The 18949-nt window shown below is 45.8% G+C and overlaps 1 protein-coding gene across 9 annotated transcripts in view; it reads right to left on the reverse strand.

The window, feature by feature from the left end:
- Nucleotides 1-18949, reverse strand: part of SPECC1 (sperm antigen with calponin homology and coiled-coil domains 1) — a 221990-nt gene that overhangs the window by 180754 nt on the left and 22287 nt on the right. For 8 of the 9 annotated variants that reach the window (XR_006608242.1, XM_004779879.3, XM_013049626.2 and 5 more), the window contains exons 2-3: nucleotides 15055-15225; nucleotides 4833-4968 (exon numbers count right to left, since the gene is read on the reverse strand). Coding sequence is in view for 8 of the 9 variants with exons in the window: in XM_004779879.3 (XP_004779936.1) it covers nucleotides 4833-4968; nucleotides 15055-15201 (283 nt within the window). In the remaining variant the exon portion in view is untranslated. The remainder of the gene's footprint in view (nucleotides 1-4832; nucleotides 4969-15054; nucleotides 15226-18949) is intronic. The other variant, XM_045085435.1, reaches the window with a different exon arrangement.

The following is an 18949-nucleotide window of genomic DNA, read 5'->3' on the forward strand; positions in this document are numbered from 1 at the left end:
CTCAGAGCGGAAGGGCACTGCGGACTTTTGACAAGGCTGCCACCTAGTGGCTGGATTCCTTTGTAGTTTTGTGGGCGCTCACATTTCCTGGGACCCTGGGATGAGCTGTCCACTTGGGCAAGGAGGGAGGGCAGCCGCCCACAGACAAGGAACCACTCCCTTCTCTAAATCTATTCCTATAGGGTAAGATGAGATATACACAAAGAGCACCAGAGGGAGAAAAGGAAGAGTGTCTCTGGGCTGTAATGCAGACAGGTTGACAATATTGATCTAGAAAACCAGCAGGAGAGGATGCTGGATGTGGAAGCGTTGGGTGGGCATGGGAGTTACAAAGTCAAACTCGTCTGGCCTTTCTTTAATTCTTTTTCTTTATGACTCAACGTATAGAGAACTGATGGAAGTCCAGTAAAGTCTGGCATCCAATGCGGCTGCCATTTCTGATACACCAAATCATTCCCATCTTTGTCTCCATGGTACTGAGATGTAAAAACCCACACCTATTACCGTACCAGCACTTTCGTTTCCCTGTTTCTCTTGTGTGTAAAAACAAAAAAATGTAATCCCATATTCGAATGACCACCTCGCACTCCTAGGCCCCGCAGGGGTAGGAGACCCTCCAGCCCAGAATCACTGGCAGACGGGCACCATTCCCATGCAGCCCCACGGCTGGCTCACAGGCAAATGCATGGGTCTGGATTTGCCATGAATGAAGCAATCTGGGGACACGAGACAAATGCCAAGAGTGGCAGATGTCCAAAAGCTGATTAAAAAATTGCTGAGGAGGGCGCCTGGGTGGCTCAGTGGGTTAAGCCGCTGCCTTCGGCTCAGGTCATGATCTCAGGGTCCTGGGATCAAGGCCCACATCGGGCTCTCTGCTCAGCGGGGAGCCTGCTTCCCTCTCTCTCTCTCTGCCTGCCTCTCTGTCTACTTGTGATCTCTCTCTGTCAAAAAAAAAAAAAAAAATTGCTGAGGACTGCCTACATTCAAAAGTAAGTTTCCAGTGACAAAATGTAATTTTCAAATTCAACTGTATTAATTCAAAGGACATAATTTCATTGGAGTAAAGTAGGGAGTGTACTGCATTCGAATGGGGACTATAGGAATAACAACTGCACCTTAGCAGCCCAATAGGCCATGTAAACTGTAAGTTTAGAGAGCCTGATGTGGGGCTCGATCCCAGGACTCTGAGATCATGACCTGAGCCGAAGGCAGCAGCTCAACCCACTGAGCTACCCAGGCCCCTCATATCCTGTTTTTAATTTTTAGAGCATTGTATGTATATGTTTAAAAAATTTCAAACAGTATAGAAAGATCTAGTATGAAGTCTCTTTCCCCCACCCAATTCTGGCAACTCCTCAAAGATACCCACTTTTAATCCCTCCACAAAGAAAGTTATGATTTCAAATATTAAGTTAATGTATGCTTTAAAAAAAATCAAAGCATATAAATCATCATACCATAAGCACCATGTTCTTTTCCCACTTTATAATGTACTTTGATCTTTCCCTATTTGTACATACAAACCTACTGTGTCCATTTTCATGGCTGCATACTATTCCATTGCATGAAAATCACTTATGTAATCAGTTCTGTACTGATACACACCTGTTCCCAGTATTTTACTATTATAATAATGCTTCAACTGTCCATATTTACTGCCATCTTTTTTCAAGTAAATCAGTAATATTAAATGCCAAGGAGATACTTGGTGGAAGGTTATACACATTTCAAATGTAGACAGATATTATCAAACCACCCTTGTATATCAACTATAGGTAGGGTCCTGCTCCCTGTACCCTTGATAACACCAGAAATGCCTTTCACATTTCCTCATCAGTGAGAGGAAAGAGCACATCAATTCTTGTTTTGTTACATTTCTTTACCTCTATGTGAGACTTAGCATCTTTCTAGTGCCTATCTTTATTTTTTAATGTGAACTAGCCATTTTTCTATTGCATTGTTTTCTTTTTCTTATTGATTTATATAGGCTCTGTGTAAATATGCCTTCTGTTACATGGATTGCAAATTAACTCCCGCTTTTTACAAAACAGTTTTTTATATTTGTTGTGATTTTTTTTTTCATCTTTTTTTACATGGCTGCTGTGTTTGTTTCTACTTGGAGAGGCCCTTCCAAGGCCAAGACTACAAACTGACTCTGAGGTTTTCTCTTTTGCATGTTCATGGTTGAACTTTTTAAGATCAAAATCTTTAATCCACCTGGAATTTATTTTGATGGAGAGGGATAAGATCACGATCCAGCTTTATTTTTTTATTTTTTCCTAAAGACCCAATCAGTCATTATTTTCCAATGCATTATCTAGCTGGATATAAAATGCCACTTTGTCCAATCCTGTCCCATCTCTATACTACCCTAGGTGTAATCTGGACTTTCTCCATTGTTCTGCTGAAGTGCATATCTATTCTCCAGTTCCAAGATGCTTAAATAATCCCTCGACTAAGAAATTTTAGAAATTTTTTGGATATTCTAGAATATTTTGTCTTCTATATCAGGGCTTATCAATAGAGGCACTATTAACATTTTGGGCTGGATAACTCTTTATTGTGGAGGGCTGTCCCATGCATTGTAGGATGTTGATCAGCAATCCCTGACATGTACCCACTAGATGTCAGTAGCACCCCCCTAATTTAGACAACAATGTCTGCAGACATTGCCAGTTGCTCCTTGGGTTAGGGTGGAGGACAGAAGGTCCCCAGTTGAGAACCACTGTTTTAGATAAACTCAGAATCATTTTACCAGTGTTTGCACTCCCAGTCAATTCCCACTGATATCTTAATTGGGATGAAACTGAATTCATAGAATAATTAAGATAATGTTATTATATTTAAGATATTATACTTAAGATATTACACTTATTCAATTAATATTGATGAAATTCAATCTTTATTATATTTGACCTTCCTATTCAAGCACCATGTATATCCCTTCTACTTATTTACATCTTTTATGTCCTTCCAAAGAGTTTCAAGATTTTTAAAAATATATATAGGCTTTTATAAGTTTATTCCTAAGTACTTTACCTTTTATATTCCTTTATAAATGTGATTGGTTTCTTGTGTTACTTATCTCCTCTAACCAGTCACTGATAAGAAAGCTATTCATAGGGGTGCCTGGGTGGCTCAGTGGGTTAAAGCCTCTGCCTTCAGCTCAGGTAATGATCCCAGGGTCCTGGGATCGAGCCCTGCATCAGGCTCTCTGCTCAGCAGTGTGCCTGCTTCCCCCTCTCTCTCTGCCTGCCTCTCTGCCTACTTGTGATCTCTGTCTGTCAAATAAATAAATAAAATCTTAAAGAAAAAAAAGCAAGCTATTTATATTCAATATCTTACAACTAACCACAAGTTGAACTCCTACTGTATCCAATAGATTTGAAGGACATTCTGGTTTTTTCTAATGATACAATTTTCAGGAAATTCTAAGCATTTCTCTAAGCATACAATGTTATCCTCTGGAGAAAATCATCACTTTTGTTCCCTTATTTCCAGTACTTCTGTAGCTAGAGCTCCCCTGGCTCACTGCCTTGATTTAATACTTGCAGGAAAATCTGGATGATGGTGGTAATGAGGCAATCTTGAATCATTCTTGACTTTAACGGGAATACTTCCAGGATTTCACCCTTGAGGACAGTTCTGGCTGTGGCTTGAGATACATGTGTTTTAATCCCACTAGAGAAGTATCCCTACATTTATAGTATACTAAAAGTTTGTTTTTAAATCAGAAAGATTGCTAATTTTGCCAAACATGTCTTCCATCTCTGGAGATGACCAATGGCTCTCCTTTGGTCTAGTAATGTTGTAAAATAGATTATATTCCTAAATGCCCAAATATAACGCACTCTTGGAGACCATAAATCCACTTGGTTGCAATCTACACTATTATTCTTTTAATTTCTTATAGAATTCTACTTGTTAATATTTCGATCCCACATTTTTACATCAATATTTGAGAGTGAGAGGATTCTGTCATTTTTTTTAGTGGTGCCCTGTTAACTTTTGGAATTAACGTTTAGGCTGGCGTGATAAAAACAAGCTGTACTTTCATTTGTTGTATATTTAAAACCAAATGTTTGTATTCAGTACGAAACCAGTCCTTAAATAGTACAACCATTGTATAGAAATATGAGGCCTTTACATAAAAAAAAAAAAGTCACATATACTTTTCATAGATTCAACTTTTTGGAAAACTGAGTAAATTAAAATACACCTTTGAAAGCTAATCTGCATTGTGGTATTTTATGCAGAATTCAAAAATTTTAAGTATACTACTATTCACTTCCATTATAAATTAATAATGATGTATTTCAGCTACTTTCCCAATTTAGACAATTTTGCACGGAGATGTGCACTGTAACAGTCAGACCATGGAAATCTTAGCTCTCTTATGTACCTGCGCCCAAAGAAAATTAAATACATTCCTGATGCTTCCCATGCTCTGAACTCAGACACAATGGCTAAAAACCCTTCTTTCTGATTCTCAGAAAACCAGTGAAACGGAAAGCTCACGGTTCCGGTGGCCACCACAGCCTAAGTGATTCACAGGGTTTTTCCAGGTTTCCAGAGGATCCAGGAAGGATGTCGAACGCCCACGTCTGCAAGAGTTCTACAGGGTTCATTCCCTCCAACGCCCTGTCACCACGACAACCCCTGTCTCACACACACGTGGCCAGTAATACACGTCTGATGAGGGGAGACATGCAGGAATCATGAAAGGGTTTTCATATCACCAAGATGAATGGCCTGCTTAGGTCCCTCCCACCGGGGGTCCCTCCTGCCTGGCTCCTTCCCACCTGGGGTCTTCCCACCTGGGTCCTCCCTACCTGGGTTGCTCCGCAGGCGGCTCTCTGCAAGCTCGGAGATGGCTCCAGCTGTTGAAGTCTTTTTCAGTCGAACCACCCCGGAAGCGGTGGTACTTCCCGGTTTGTTGAGCATGTCCTCACTACTGGCCCTCTTGAGCTAAGAGACAGAAGGACAGAGGAGGAGAACGTATACTGTCAGTAAGGAGTGCTATAAGCCAAGAAAGCACCGAGCAGTACCACCTGCCCAGTGGTTGAGACGCAGTAAAGGCACTTGTCAGAGCATGACCATGTGCGGCAGAAAAATGCAAAGCTAGATAAACCTGCGTCTATCATTTACAGTATGATCTTCCACTATGTTTCAAAGAACATTATATATGAATATTATGCATATGAATATTACGCATCATGTCACATTTCAAATAATGAGTTGTGTTTTTTTTTAAAGCTGCTTTTCTGTTTTGGGTGTTTTTTTGTTTTTGTTTTTGTTTTAAAAGATGGGAGCCTATGAAGAAAGAACTGTGAGATGCACAAAAAGCGAGGTGAGGGTAATGCACAAAAAATTAAAGGGCAAGAAAAAACAGCTTAAAAATATACTTCTCAATTCTAGACATGTATATATGTGTCTATATGTATACATACATAGATAGATATACACACACATATGTATATGGAGGAAGAAGGATGGAGGAAGAAGGATACCATATGCATACCATATGCTCCACACCACGCACTCTGTATAAGATCTCACACAGACAACATGTTCAGAGGGACGAGAAGAACCTTCTGGAGGCCAGAAGAACACTGCTAATGGAGGACAGAGAGAAAGGAGAATCTCTGCTCCTTTTCTGCTTTCCTTCCTGTTCTGGAAGCAGCGTAACAAATGCTCGTTGAAAGGAATTAAAGTCTAAGAGTTGGGAGCCCCTCAACGAGCTCACAGTTCTGGCCCAGGTAAATGACATTCACGGTTGATGAGAAACACTGCAAATACATTTTCACAATCATGGTAAGTCTTCTGGGAAGAGTATTTCTGAAGAGGACTAGTACTAAAAGGCTGGAGCCAGGCAGATGCCTGGAACCATTCTGAATTGATCTGACATCTGAAGAAAGAGGCATGAAAACGCCCTCAAGTCCATGGAGACTGCCCACCACACGGGCTGACAGCCCAAAGTCCTGCCCCGTACTGCGGCACTAACTTCAGGGTCATTTACTGACGATTAGGTGTTTATACATTTGCACACAAACACAAATTTCCATTTTTGCATTGTTTAGATTTGGGGGTATTACTCCACACACCCCAGAATGGCTTGAAAGAGAAAAAAACAAAACAAAACAAAAGGAAACCAAGTGTTGGTGAGGTTGGGAAGCAACTGGAACTCTCTGCTGGCGGAAGTATGAACTGGTAAGATGCTTTGTAAAACTGTCAGGATCTACTAAATGGAATATCTGCACCCTGTGATTCAGCCAGCCCACTCCTAAGTCTGTATTTAAGAGAAATGAGTATGTAGGTTCATCAAAGGGACATTCACAGCAGCTTGATTTACAACAGCCCCAACAGAACAACCCAAATGACAGTCAACAGAAGGGGCAAATTAAATAATGATTTAGCATACAATGGAAAGTACACAGTAAAAGAAGAAGGAGGAGGAGGAGGAGAAATACTGATATACTAATAAATGCATGGATCCCACAGACATGCTAAGTCAAAGAAACTAGACACAAAAGAGTATAACCATATTTGGGTAAAACCAAATGACAGTGATAGAAGTCAAAATACTGGTTATCTCTGGAGGAGTTACTGACTAGAACGAACCCTCCAGGGGTGCAGAATGTTCTTTTTCTGTCTTTTCTTTCTTTCTTTTTTTTTAGATTTATTTATTTATTTTGGGGGGGCAAGATCAGAAGAAGGGGCAGAGGGAGAGGGAGAGAGAGAGGATCTCAAGCAGAGTCCCCAATGAGCCCAGAGCCTGACGTGGGGCTTGACCTCGTGATCTTGAGATCCTGACCCGAGCTGAAATCAAGTCTCAGTCTCAACGGACTGAGACTCACAGGCGCCCCTGGAATATTCTATACTTGCCTTGGTGGTGGTTATACAGATATAAACACATGTAAAAAAAAAATTCAGTGAGCTGTACAGTTAAGACCAAGATTAACTGTCTCCACATACTTTGTTGTAAGTATGTTTGGCCTCAACAAAAAAGAAAAGGAAAAGGAGGGGTGGGTTGTAATTTGGGTGAAGCCCTGGTTCCCTTGCAAATGCTAGTCTACTTTTTTCCTTTTCCCCTCATTGTTCTTTTAGAATTTTTTTTTATTGTGGTAAACTATATCTAACATAAAATTTGCCATTTTATTTTATTTTTTTTAAAGAAGATTTTATTTATTTGATAGAGAGACACAGCGAGAGAGAGGGAACACAAGATGGGCGACTGGGAGAGGGAGACGCAGTCTCCTGCTGAGCAAGGAGCCCCATACTGGACTCTGGGATCATGACCTGAACCGAAGGCAGATGCTTAGCAACTGAGCCACCCAGGGGCCCAAAATTTGCCATTTTAAGTGTATAGTTCAGTGGCATTAAATACATTCCCATGGGGGCGCCTGGGTGGCTCAGTGGGTTAAAGCCTCTTCTTTCAGCTCAGGTCATGATCCCAGGGTCCTGGAATAGAGCCCCACATCCGGTTCTCCACTCAGCAGGGAGCCTGCTTCCCACCCCCCCCCACCCCCGCCTGCCTCTCTGCCTACTTGTGATCGCTGTAAAATAAATAAATAAATAAAATCTTTTTTTTTTTTTAAAGATTTTATTTATTTGACAGACAGAGACAGACAGAGATCACAAGTAGGCTGAGAGGCAGGCAGAGAGAGAGAGAGGAGGAAGCAGGCTCCCTGCTGAGCAGACAGCCCTATGTGGGGCTCGATCCCAGGACCTTGGGATCATGACCAGAGCGGAAGGCAGAGGCTTTAACCCACTGAGCCACCCCGGTGCCCCAATAAATAAAATCTTAAAAAAAAAAACCATTCACATGGTTGTGCAACCATCACCACTATCCACCTCCATCATCCTGCTGTGAGACTTTACTCATGAAATAGCAACCCTCCATAGCATACTTTCTGAAAGAAGGAAGATGGCAAAAGTCTTCATAGTAGCTTAGAAATATTGGTCAATGTCTTTAGACATTTAAAAATAAAGAGCGCATATTAAATGGATGATTTGCATGCACTTCCAGTCACTAGAAGTGAGCAGAACCATATTTTCTGGCGCATAGCACAGAGTCCTAGTTTAACAAGAGGACTAAACAGCACTTGGGTTGTGGCGGAAGTCACTGGATTGCCCTGCCTCCAGGTGCCCCATCACGGTCTCTCTATGTCCTGTCTCAGAGTAACAAGGGTTCCTGCTCCCAATTTCTCCAGCCCCTCAAATTATCTGTCAGGTCACCAGTGAAATATGTGTTTATTACTAAAGGACAATAGTTCATGATGTCAGCAACTTTTTCTCAATAGAAAAAAACAAACAAAAAACTCCAAAACAAAAACAAAATCAAAAACAAAACAAAACAAAACTTTACTCCCTCTGCCTAGAAGCATGCCCAGATGCCTCCCTGGGTCCCCAGAGAAAATCAGTTCTGATTACTTTTTTTTTTTTTTTAAAGTAAAGATTTTTATTTATTTGACAGAGAGATACAGAGAGAGCACAAGTAGGGGAAGCAGCAGGGAGAGGGAGAAGCAGATTCCCCACTGAGCAGGGAGCCCAATGTGAGGTTCAATCCTGGGACCCTGGGATCACGACCTGAGCCGAAGGCAGCTGCCCACCCGACTGAGCCACTCAAGCATCCTCAGTTCTGATTTTAGATTTTGAAAATTCCCTGTACACCACCTCAAATGAAAAAGAGAAATCGTTGCAGTTAAGGGAAATTTTTAAGGCAGCAATGCAAATGATAAGCACTTGGTTCCGCTGACCTCTCTCTGATTCTGGGACAGGACTAAAATCTGTTAAGTCTGATGCAGAGTTTGGAATAATCAAACTCCACAGCCAAAGGCCGGGAAAGCAAAGGCTCTGTCTGCAAACCAGAATGGGGGGAATCAAAAAATAAGAGTACAACTCCCCGGGAACCCCGCCGCTCCCACCCGCTCCCGCTTCCCCTACTCAGCCCTCCCCACCCTCCCTAACTGAAACTGCCTTCTGCGGTCCCACCCACAGCCTCCACCCACCTCCAGGCTCCGCCCCCTGGGGGTGGGGCCCACGGGGCGACCTTGCTCCTTCCACCCCGCCTTTCCCTAAAAGCACAGTCTCTGGTGAGAAGACAGGCAGAAGCCACAAGAGGACCGGAGTCAGCAAGCAGTGGAGACGGGCCCCTTCGTGATCCCACTCTGTTATATAGAGATGTGACCTGCCCCTTCCAGGGAGAAGGACACCCCAGATGTGCTACCGGCCTGCAATCTCCTTCCCATGCAGCATGGGAGTTTGGGAAGCTGCAATGAATTTAGAGGGGGGTACCTTCCACAAGGAATCCCATCTGAGAATGATTTACTGCTCAGAGGCTCCCTCAGAAGGCAGCACACACACACTAAAAGCTGGTCCTTTTCCTCTGCAGCAAACCTCTTCCTCTGTCACGCTGTTTTGACTGCGACATCAACATCAGGCACACAGAGCTATGGAGGCTCAGTAATTCTTATTCTGTCTCTATTCACGCCTGTGCTTTGGGCTTCGTTGGCTGGTAACTGAACGTGTTGAGATTTCTGGTTTGTTACAGAAGATCACTGGGCAGGTTTGCACTTCGGGTGTTACTTTGATATGTTTAATAAGCATTTTCAAGAATGTGGTTCACTGATATTTAAGCTGCCGAGCACCTGCACAGGAAAGCTTACAAAGGGGAAAAAGTTTAAATAGCTCACAGATTAATGTAGCTAAGAAATTCCTCTCAATTCCACAAAGATGGGGCAGGAGCGGAATCTGAAGCTTTCTAAAATCACACCTATCCTAATCCCATCTTCAAAGGCAGAAACCGTGTTCTGGTCAAAGCACCAGCTCTCAACCTCGGGGGAACGAGGATCCTCAGAGGGCTTGTTAAAATGCAGACAGCTGCCTACACCCCAGCCTCCAATCTGCCTCCCCTCCCCCGCCATCCCCAAGTTTTAGATTTCCAAGGTCTGGAGTGAGGCCCGAGAATCTGCATTTCTAACAAGTTCCTGGTTGGTGCTGCTGCTGCTGCTGCTGCTGGCCTGGGGACCACACTCTGAGAACCAATGGTTTAGCACAACAGTGTTGGTGGAAATATAACACCAGCCATGCATGGCTAGGGGCCCTATTAACAAAGTGAGATGAAAGGTAAAATTAATGTTAAGAATATATTTTCTTAGGGGCGCCTGGGTGGCTCAGTCGTTAAGTGTTTGCCTTCAGCTCTGGTCATGATCCCAGGGTCTTGGGATCGACCCCACATTGGGCTCCCTGCTCACTGGGGAACCTGCTTCTCCCTCTCCCACTCCCCATGCTTGTGTTTCCTCTCTCACTGTGTATCTCTGTCAAATAAATAAAATCTTTAAAAAAAAAAAGAACATATTTTCTTAACACATTCAAAATATTATCAGTTAGTGTAAAATATATTAATAAGGCATTTTATATATTTTTTGGCACTGACTTGTCACACTCGGGTGTGTATTTCACACTTAAAGCACAGTTAATTCTGACATTTCAGGGGTTCAACTGCCACATGTGGCCGGTGGTTAGTGTTTGAGGCAGCACAGGTGGGGAGCACTCCTGGAGAATGATTACGTAAGCCTGGCTGGGTCTCCAAGCCTCACGCAGAACATGCTTAAACCCTGCTTTCCAAGGGTGGGGAGCCCCAGCCACCCTACCCACAGGGTCAGGGGCAGTATATGACTCATGTGGAGCCAAGCAGAGACTTTTCCGAGTTTTTTGCTTGTTGTTTGATTTTTTTTTAATAACAATGTTTTTTTTATTTTTTTAAAGATTTTATTTTATTTATTTGACAGACAGAGACTACAAGTAGGCAGAGAGGCAGGCAGAGAGAGAGAGGGAGAAGCAGGCTCCCCGCTGAGCAGAAAGCCCAATGCGGGGCTTGATCTTAGGACCCTGAGATCATGACCTGAGCCGAAGGCAGAGGCTTTAACCCACTGAGCCACACAGGTGCCCCTGATTTTTTTTGTTTTTTTTTTTTTTTAAGACAGATCAGAAGTAAGCAAAGGAACTAATTGGAAGTAAGCAAAGCAGTCAGGTCTTCCAAGGGATGGGCATGCTGGCAGCCATGCTTTGTAACACAAGGTAAAGGAGACCAGAGGTTAGCAGGAGACAGGAGCAGTGGGGCAGAGGTGAGCAGAGATGAGTGACAGAGAAAGAATTCTGGTGTGTTCCAGTCCCTGGTCCTGGCCTCTCTGAGCTGCAGACTTGTCCCTTTCTTCTACCCTCAGTGACATGGGAACCTCAGATAAGCTCAACCCATTTCTTTTCTGTTGAAGGTCCTTAAGCCATTGCTTTGCTATATGCAATGAAGGGGGTCCTGACTCATAGACGTGGACTTTACTAATCGCCAGAATGAAGTGGCCTGTCTGCATCTGAGCACCCCAGGGCTTTCTGTTCCCGTGCTGGGCTTGAGCAGCCCATGGAAGACCCACAGCGACATCCTCCAGGCCATCTGGGCTCCTCGCCCCTCACTCCTCGTTTTCCTATTTGTGACTAGTTCAAATATATCCATGCCATATGTATCCACTTACTATAAAGCAAATATGGTAAAGATGGCAACTGTAGCATCCAGGTGGCTGGTGGTGTATGGGTGTCACAGTCATTCAATGTCTCTGGGTGCTTGCCATTTCCATAGTAAACTACGGGGGGGAAACAAATCCTTTACACACAGCGAGAGGCGGGAAGAGGAAACTGGTCAAAACGCAGAAACATGCCGAAGGCCAGAGAGGCACAGGCTCGGTACAGTTCCTTCTGCTACCCCTTCCCTTGAATGCTTTCTCTTTTATAGTGTAAGACCTGGAGACCCCAAGCATCAAGATGGCAACATGGATATTTGCTTTTCTCCTGACATTTCCCCCATGGGACAAGTTTCCAAAAACATTTACCTGTCAGGGGCAGAAGCAGCCAACATTTCATTGTCCTTAGGGAACCCGCCTGAGCTTAAACCTTTTTTATTAAACACTGCTTTCAAAAACATGTTGACAGATTCCAGAAGCTCTAATGGTCTGAAACATACATATTAATTTAAAATCTCTATTAAAAATGTCTCCTTGGGGCACCCAGGTGGCTCAGTTGGTTAAGCATCTGCCTTTGGCTCATGTCATGATCGTGAGGTCCTGGTAGAGAGCCCCATGTCAGGCTCTCTGCTCTGTGGGGAGCCTGCTTCTCCCTCTCTGCAGCTCCCCCTCCTCGTGCTCTCTGTGAAATAAATAAAATTAAAAAAAAAAAGTTTCTCAAATGTGCTACAGGTGAAAGAAAATAAAAATAAAAACCATGGAAATAATGGGCAAGTCCAGCATAATGGAATGACAAACAAAATTGTATGTAGGGCACTTTGTGCACATTTAGTCCTCGAGGTAAATAAGGTATTACCTTCATCTCAGAGCTCAGGACAGTACGTAGCTTGCCTGAGTCACAGAGCCAGAAAGTGGAGAGCGAGGAGGGTGCATGGGGACCCACGGGGCACTTTCCATTGAGTGACCAGGGATGACATCCGACAAAGTGACATTTGAGTATAGACTTAAAGAAGAAATGGCAGAGGAGCAGGGGTGGGGGGAGGAGGAATGCTCCAGGCAGAGGAGCCGCAAACAGGCTGCTGCAGGGTTGCGTCTAGCTCATGGAGGGGCAATGCCACTGGGCACCAGGAGAGCATGTGTCTGGAGCCCAGGGGGAGCAGGGCAGGGGGGACGGCAAGGACATCTGAGAGGCGATGGGATCTCCAGGACGTCACCGGCTTTATCAAGGACTTTGCTTTTCACCCTAAGTGAAATGGGGAGCCCTGAGGGGCTTCTCAGTGGAGATGTGATGGCACATACGTGCTGAGAGGACCGCTCTGGCTTTTGCAGAGAACGGAAGGTGGGGTGCAAAGACAAAAAAGGATGGGGATGCTTCAGGAAGGCCGTGCAAGGAAGGTGGCGGCAAGAGCCTGGGGGTCCCAAGGGAGGCAGGCGGTGGCCGTTGGCTGAAGCTGGCATCAGTTTGGAAGTGATGGCGTTTTGCGCTGGCCTGAGCTGTTGAGAAGATGAAATGACTCAAAGGGGAAGATTCAGGGGGGCGTGAGACGGAAGGGAAGGACGTCTGTTTTGGACTTGTTACATTCTAGCTGCCTTTGATTGATCTTTATTTTTATTTTTATTTTAAGATTTTATTTATTTATTTGACAGAGAGAAATCACAAGTAGATGGAGAGGCAGGCAGAGAGAGAGAGAGGGAAGCAGGCTCCCTGCTGAGCAGAGAGCCCGATGCAGGACTCGATCCCAGGACCCTGAGATCATGACCTGAGCCGAAGGCAGCGGCTTAACCCACTGAGCCACCCAGGCGCCCCTATTTTTATTTTTTAAAGATTATTTTAGAAAGAGAGAGATAGCACACACATGAGTGGGGGAGGAACAGAGGGAGAGAGAATCTCAAGCAGACTCTGTGCTAAGCACTGAGCCCAACAGGGGGCTTGATCTCACGACCCCAAGATCACGATCTGAGCCGAAACCAAGAGTCGGACGCTTAACCGACTGAGTCCCTCAGGCGCCCCTCTGGGTACCTTTTAGACATCTAAGTGGGGATGTCACAAAGGCAGCTGGAGGGCTCCTGGAGATGCAAATTCGTATGTCATCCCCATGTACAGTCGCCCCTTGAACAACAGCACAGGGGTGCCAAGACCCACGCAGTCAAAAGCCCAGGTATGACTACGGCCTCCCCCGAAACTTTATTCATAGCCTACTACTGACCAGAAGCCTTACAGGTAACATAAACAGTCGATTAACACCTCGTTTGTATGTGACGTGTATTATATACCGTGTTCCTATAGGAAAGTGAACTAGAGAGAAGAAAATGATAGGAAAATCAGGAGAGAAAATACCCTTACAGGACTGTTCTATAAAGATGGGCACCTAAGTGAACTTGCAGCTCAAACCCATGTTCAAGTGTCCTTCCATGTATTAAAATTCACAGCAACAGCCGCTAACACTAGAACAACTGTTCTCGACGTAGCCAGTGCTGACCCTCACTCAGGGAGCAAGTTGGAAATTGAGGGGGGGACATGTGTAGTTACCCCCCTGATCGGAGGTGCTGCTTGTATTTAATGGGTGGGAGGATGGGGAACCCAGATGCCCTACAACACATGTGGCAAGGTTGCACAAACGTGGTCCCATATCCCACAGAGTTCTCACACATTCTGCAGACATTCACAGAGGGGGAGCCCCTTTTCATCATTATCTGAGCCTCGAGCATCCCTTGGTTTTATGGAGAAAAACAACATATTTCGTACACAGCTGCCCCATCCTCGGTGCTCTAAGGAGCATCATAGGTCTGTCAGTGGTCACGCTCAAGCACATGCAAATGCAAACACAGATTACTTAATTAAACATGAATTGCCTCTTCTTTTTCTCTTATAGTTAAGGTGTTATATTGATTTTTCAAGAGTACGCTTGTCGGCAGGTGATCCAATTTCTGAATCGCATCTCAAGACGGTAAGGGTGGCTTTGGGGCTGACACAGTAGCTAGATAAGAGATGAGACCCCTCCCCCCAAATCTGTACCCTGGGCCCACCTGACATTAGAAACCTGGAGGATAAGTGGGAGCCGGCAGCAGAGACCTTGAGGGCCACCGGGGACGGAGGAGGAAACTGAGAGACGGTTTTCCCACACGGAGGGCGTAATCAATCAAGTTAACGCTACTGATGGGCAAGTGAGATGAGATGGAGAATTGACAACTCCATGATCAGGTCGGAGGAGATCCCTGGTGGTCCTGACCCCCATCGGCTAGGGTACCGGGGGCAAAACTCTAACGGGGGAGTCCACATCAATCAGGGCAGGGGAATCTTAGTTTCTCTGTTAAACATGTTGCACATTTCCTTTCTCAAGCCCGGAACCCCTCTGCTCCCCTCCACCCTTTGCTCCACTCCTTTGAGTCAGGATGGGCTGGTTCTCATGGAATCCTCCAGGGAGCCTCCTTCCTGACCTTGACAGGCCGCTAGTCTCGATTACCGCCCTCTTCAGTCCTCCCGGCCGGGGCTCCCCAGGGGCGCCCAGCAGCCATGTGGGGACATTTGCGTCTGTACCTTGCTGAGCCGGGACTCAAACGCCAGCGAGGTGGAAGATTTCGAACTCTTCATGCCAGAGGGCGCCGCCGGCAGGGGCCGCGTCCGGTCTGTCCCATGGCTGCCCGCTTTGAGGACCGGATTCCAGGGCTTGGCTGCGCTCCTCATGTTTGTCCTGGTGAGTCCGTCTTCCTGCGCGAGACGGGAAAGAGAAACATGTGTCCACAACTTGAACATGCAGAGCCACATCTCGGAGCCCTCCCCGATCTCCATGTTCCCACGGTTATCAGATTGAGGGTTTCTCCTTGGGCGGACAGTGAGTATGATCTCTGGAGCTGACACCTTTGAGGGAAGGCTCCTTTGCACAAGTCCACGATGGCTTTTACCCAACTAGTGAAACCTACACATGATTTCATTGATGCTCTCACATTGCTTTTCAGCAAAATGTCAGCTCCTTGTTCAGCGTCTTACTGTATCAGTATACGGTAGAATACATACTATCTGCTTTTATACTTTAGGTCCATGGGCTAAATACCTATCCCCTTAAAATGGAACCGCTTGAGTCAAGACATTCTGTGTCCTTAAGACTTGCAGCTTCGGGGTTGACAAGGGCACAACCCACGGAATTATCAAATAGATCTAAATGAATTACTTGAAAATTGGATTTCCCGGAAGCACAGCCTTTTCCTTCTTTCCAGCAAAACAGTAAAAATGGGGACCATTTGAAAGTGAATGGAGCGTATTTGATTGGCCCGATCTAACACTGTACGTAGAGTTCCCCCTGGTCTAAACTGTTGTGTGAAAGAAATTCGTGCTAAGGACCAGGTCGCAGTGAAAAGCCCCGGGGGGAGAGTGCCTGCAGATGGAGGTGTGGAAGACCGCCCAAGGCTTGCCATCAGCCGGCAGGCTCTCATTAGAGCCCTCTTAGAGCCCGTTTCCTTCCTTCCTTCCTTTTTTTTTTTTTAAGATCTTATTTATTTATTTGACAGAGAGATAGAGCGCACAGGTAGGCAGAGCAGTAGGCAGAGGGAGAGGGAGAAGCAGGCTCCCTGCTGAGCAAGGAGCCCCACGTAGGACTCGATCCCAGGACTACCCAAGCCAAAGGCAGCTGCTTAACCAACTGAGCCACCCAGGTGCCCCTCAGATTCCTTCTTTCAGTTCTGCAACCGCACAGGAGGGAAATGCTTTCTCCAGCCCTGCCCCAACCTTCGTGTATTGCAATGACTAAGGTGTGGCACAGAATACCAAAACCCCAGGTAATGCAGCATCCCCTCAAAGAAACAAACAGGAAAAATGCACTTTAAAAAACACCAGTAGGGGACAGACAGCTGATTCCGGCGGCCACGCTCCGAACCTGGAGGTCTCATGAACTGTCCTCGAGGGAGGGATCCTAGCTGGGGCCAAGCAGCTCTGGGCACCCTCTCCCGCACCTCCCAGCATCCAAGCAGACTGCACTAGTCACCTATTGGAAAAACAATAGGCCACCAGTGCAGCCTAGCTCAGGCTGTGACCTCTCCCTGGTCCCGGCTGGAAGACACCATTTCCATTGACAGTGCTTCTCAGCAGGGACCAGCCAGCGCCTCTTCCTGCTTCCAGCAACTTGCTGGGGATTGCATGTGTCCAAGAATCCACCGGGAGCCCATCGCTGCTGTGTCCGCAGCTGTGCAAACGTGGCCACAGGTGAGGATACGTATTTATAAAGACTTTGCCCTGCATTCTCTCCAGTGTCTCTGAGAAAACGTCTCCGTGATTTCAGTTTTATGATTTAGTGCTGAGCCTGATTAGTCTCAGCTTGGTGCCGGGCATCGTGATAATTTTTTTTTTCATTCTGTTGTACTTCTCGTATATTTTATTGATGTTTAGCACCAATTATTTTTCTTTGCTTTCTTGACCCGCGAGTCTTAATGCTGGTTTCCATGGCAACGTTGAGAGCATGCCTAGGTTGACAACGACACAGTAACTCATTTTACTGGGATTCCCACAACAGAAACGAGCTGACATAGCCTGAGTAATTCTTGAAGAGCATGACTGATTCCTTTTATCAGTTACTACAGAATCAGCCTGTAACATGTCAGCCCGTCTTTAGGTAGATGAATCAAAAATTCTGTTTCATCAAGGCATCCCTGTATGTTATGATTATAATTCGTTCAAGAGGACTACGCCGGGGCTTACTTTATGAAGGCATAAGGTGATTCTGCCCTAGACCAAGGTGATTCTTGGTCAAAACACTCAAGATCTAAACTCCTCTCTTAATCTCTGGCAACAAATCTGGCCATCTTCTGGACAGTGCACCTGGAAAATGTTTAGCAGGCTTTCGAAGGCTGATCAGTTACTTGCTCTGAGGCAGAATTCTCAGGGTTTCTTCCCTTGCATCATCCCTCCTTTCTTTATCCCTCCTAGAACCTTCTGAACCCAATCAAATTATTTCCAAATGGATGTAGCCGGAGACCGTGTCTCATCGGGACCCCTCCTGTTGGCCATGCTATCCTTTCTTGGCTCCCTCACTCCTTTTTCCCCATCACTATTGCCAGACAAAGCCTTCTATTTTGGACCCGTCCACCAGCCAGATTCTTCCCTTCAAATGCCACCTTCTTTCTGAATTCAATATATATACAGAAATGAGATAACTGATGCCCTACTCATGGGTATCCGGAATAGAACCCTATAGGTATGGAGAGTGCCCGGGATGGGACCCCTGGAGCTGTACTGGGTTCTTCAGGATCAGTGCAGCTGCCCAGGGATGGAGGAGACGATGAGAGCTGATGTATGGGAAAACGCTCCAGTCAGATCCAATGCTAGCTTTGCGCCCTGCTCCCCCTTCTCATGGCTTAGGATGTTACTAAACTTCACCCCAGCCCTCACCTCCAGCCTGGACCAGTGTCTTCTAGCATTCTCCAAGTTGTCTGGAGACTGCTTTTTCCCCCTTGCCCTGCTCATACCCGGCTCTGGGCTCTTCTGGAACAGACTGGAAAGATTTATGCTCAGAGCCATCCATCAGCAGTGCTTGGCCAGCGTGGGTCCTGCCCTCTGCCCACTGGCAGGAAGGCCTCCTGCTGGAAGCAGAGCAGGTGCCCATAGGCCCCACTCCCAGATTTCTGCAGACTTTCATGCACCCCACTTCTTGACACAGGGAACTGGTTTGTTATGGAAATGTGCTGTGTGTAAGGGCAACCACTCTGTGCCACTCTGAGCCTGGTGAGGCTCTGCCAAGTGCTCTTCATGGGCAAACCCTTGGAGGCAAGTTAAGTATCACCCCCACTTTGCAGAGGGGGAAACACTGGCTCAGGAGGGTTAACTGACTTGCCCAAATCAACAGAATTTATGAGAGAGCCAGGATTCAAACCCAGCGGTCATTGGCCCTTACACACCAGGGATGGATAGGGCCTCTGTGAATCATCTTTGCTCCCACAGGAGAGCAGGAAAGCTTCTGGATCCAATGCTCCTGCTCCAAACCCAGCATCACTGTTTGCTGTGTGAACACAGGCATGCTTTCCCAACACCCTGATTCTCCACATCTTCACCCAATAAAGTGCAGGTAGCACAGATGGAAAGAAAACATGGATACCGAGGGCCAGGCACGTAAAAGGCACTCAGCTGACGGTAGCTGCCTTCCCCACACAAACTGTCCATTGTGTTCAGCAGAGGGCGGTCCCGCTTTATTAACTTAACAGTACACAGCAACGGACCCATTAAACCAATTTCGGGGGCAGGAGCCAGACACACCAGATTAAAGGAAAGGGCTCCTCCTGTACACAGAGCAGCCTGTTTTCTTGCAAAAACATGGAAGAGGCAGAGTAGAGAGGAAAATGAACGCTGAGAGCTGACCCATCCTGAGAATCGGCCTCAACCTTAATACAGCCTAGCTGCTGAGAACACAGGTGTGAATTCTGGGTGGAGTAACCTCCTTATGGATATG

The sequence above is a fragment of the Mustela putorius genome, unplaced genomic scaffold (genome assembly GCF_011764305.1).
Source record: "Mustela putorius furo isolate JIRA1106 unplaced genomic scaffold, ASM1176430v1.1 tig00000867_pilon_pilon_pilon, whole genome shotgun sequence".
Classification (NCBI taxonomy): Eukaryota; Metazoa; Chordata; class Mammalia; order Carnivora; family Mustelidae; genus Mustela; species Mustela putorius.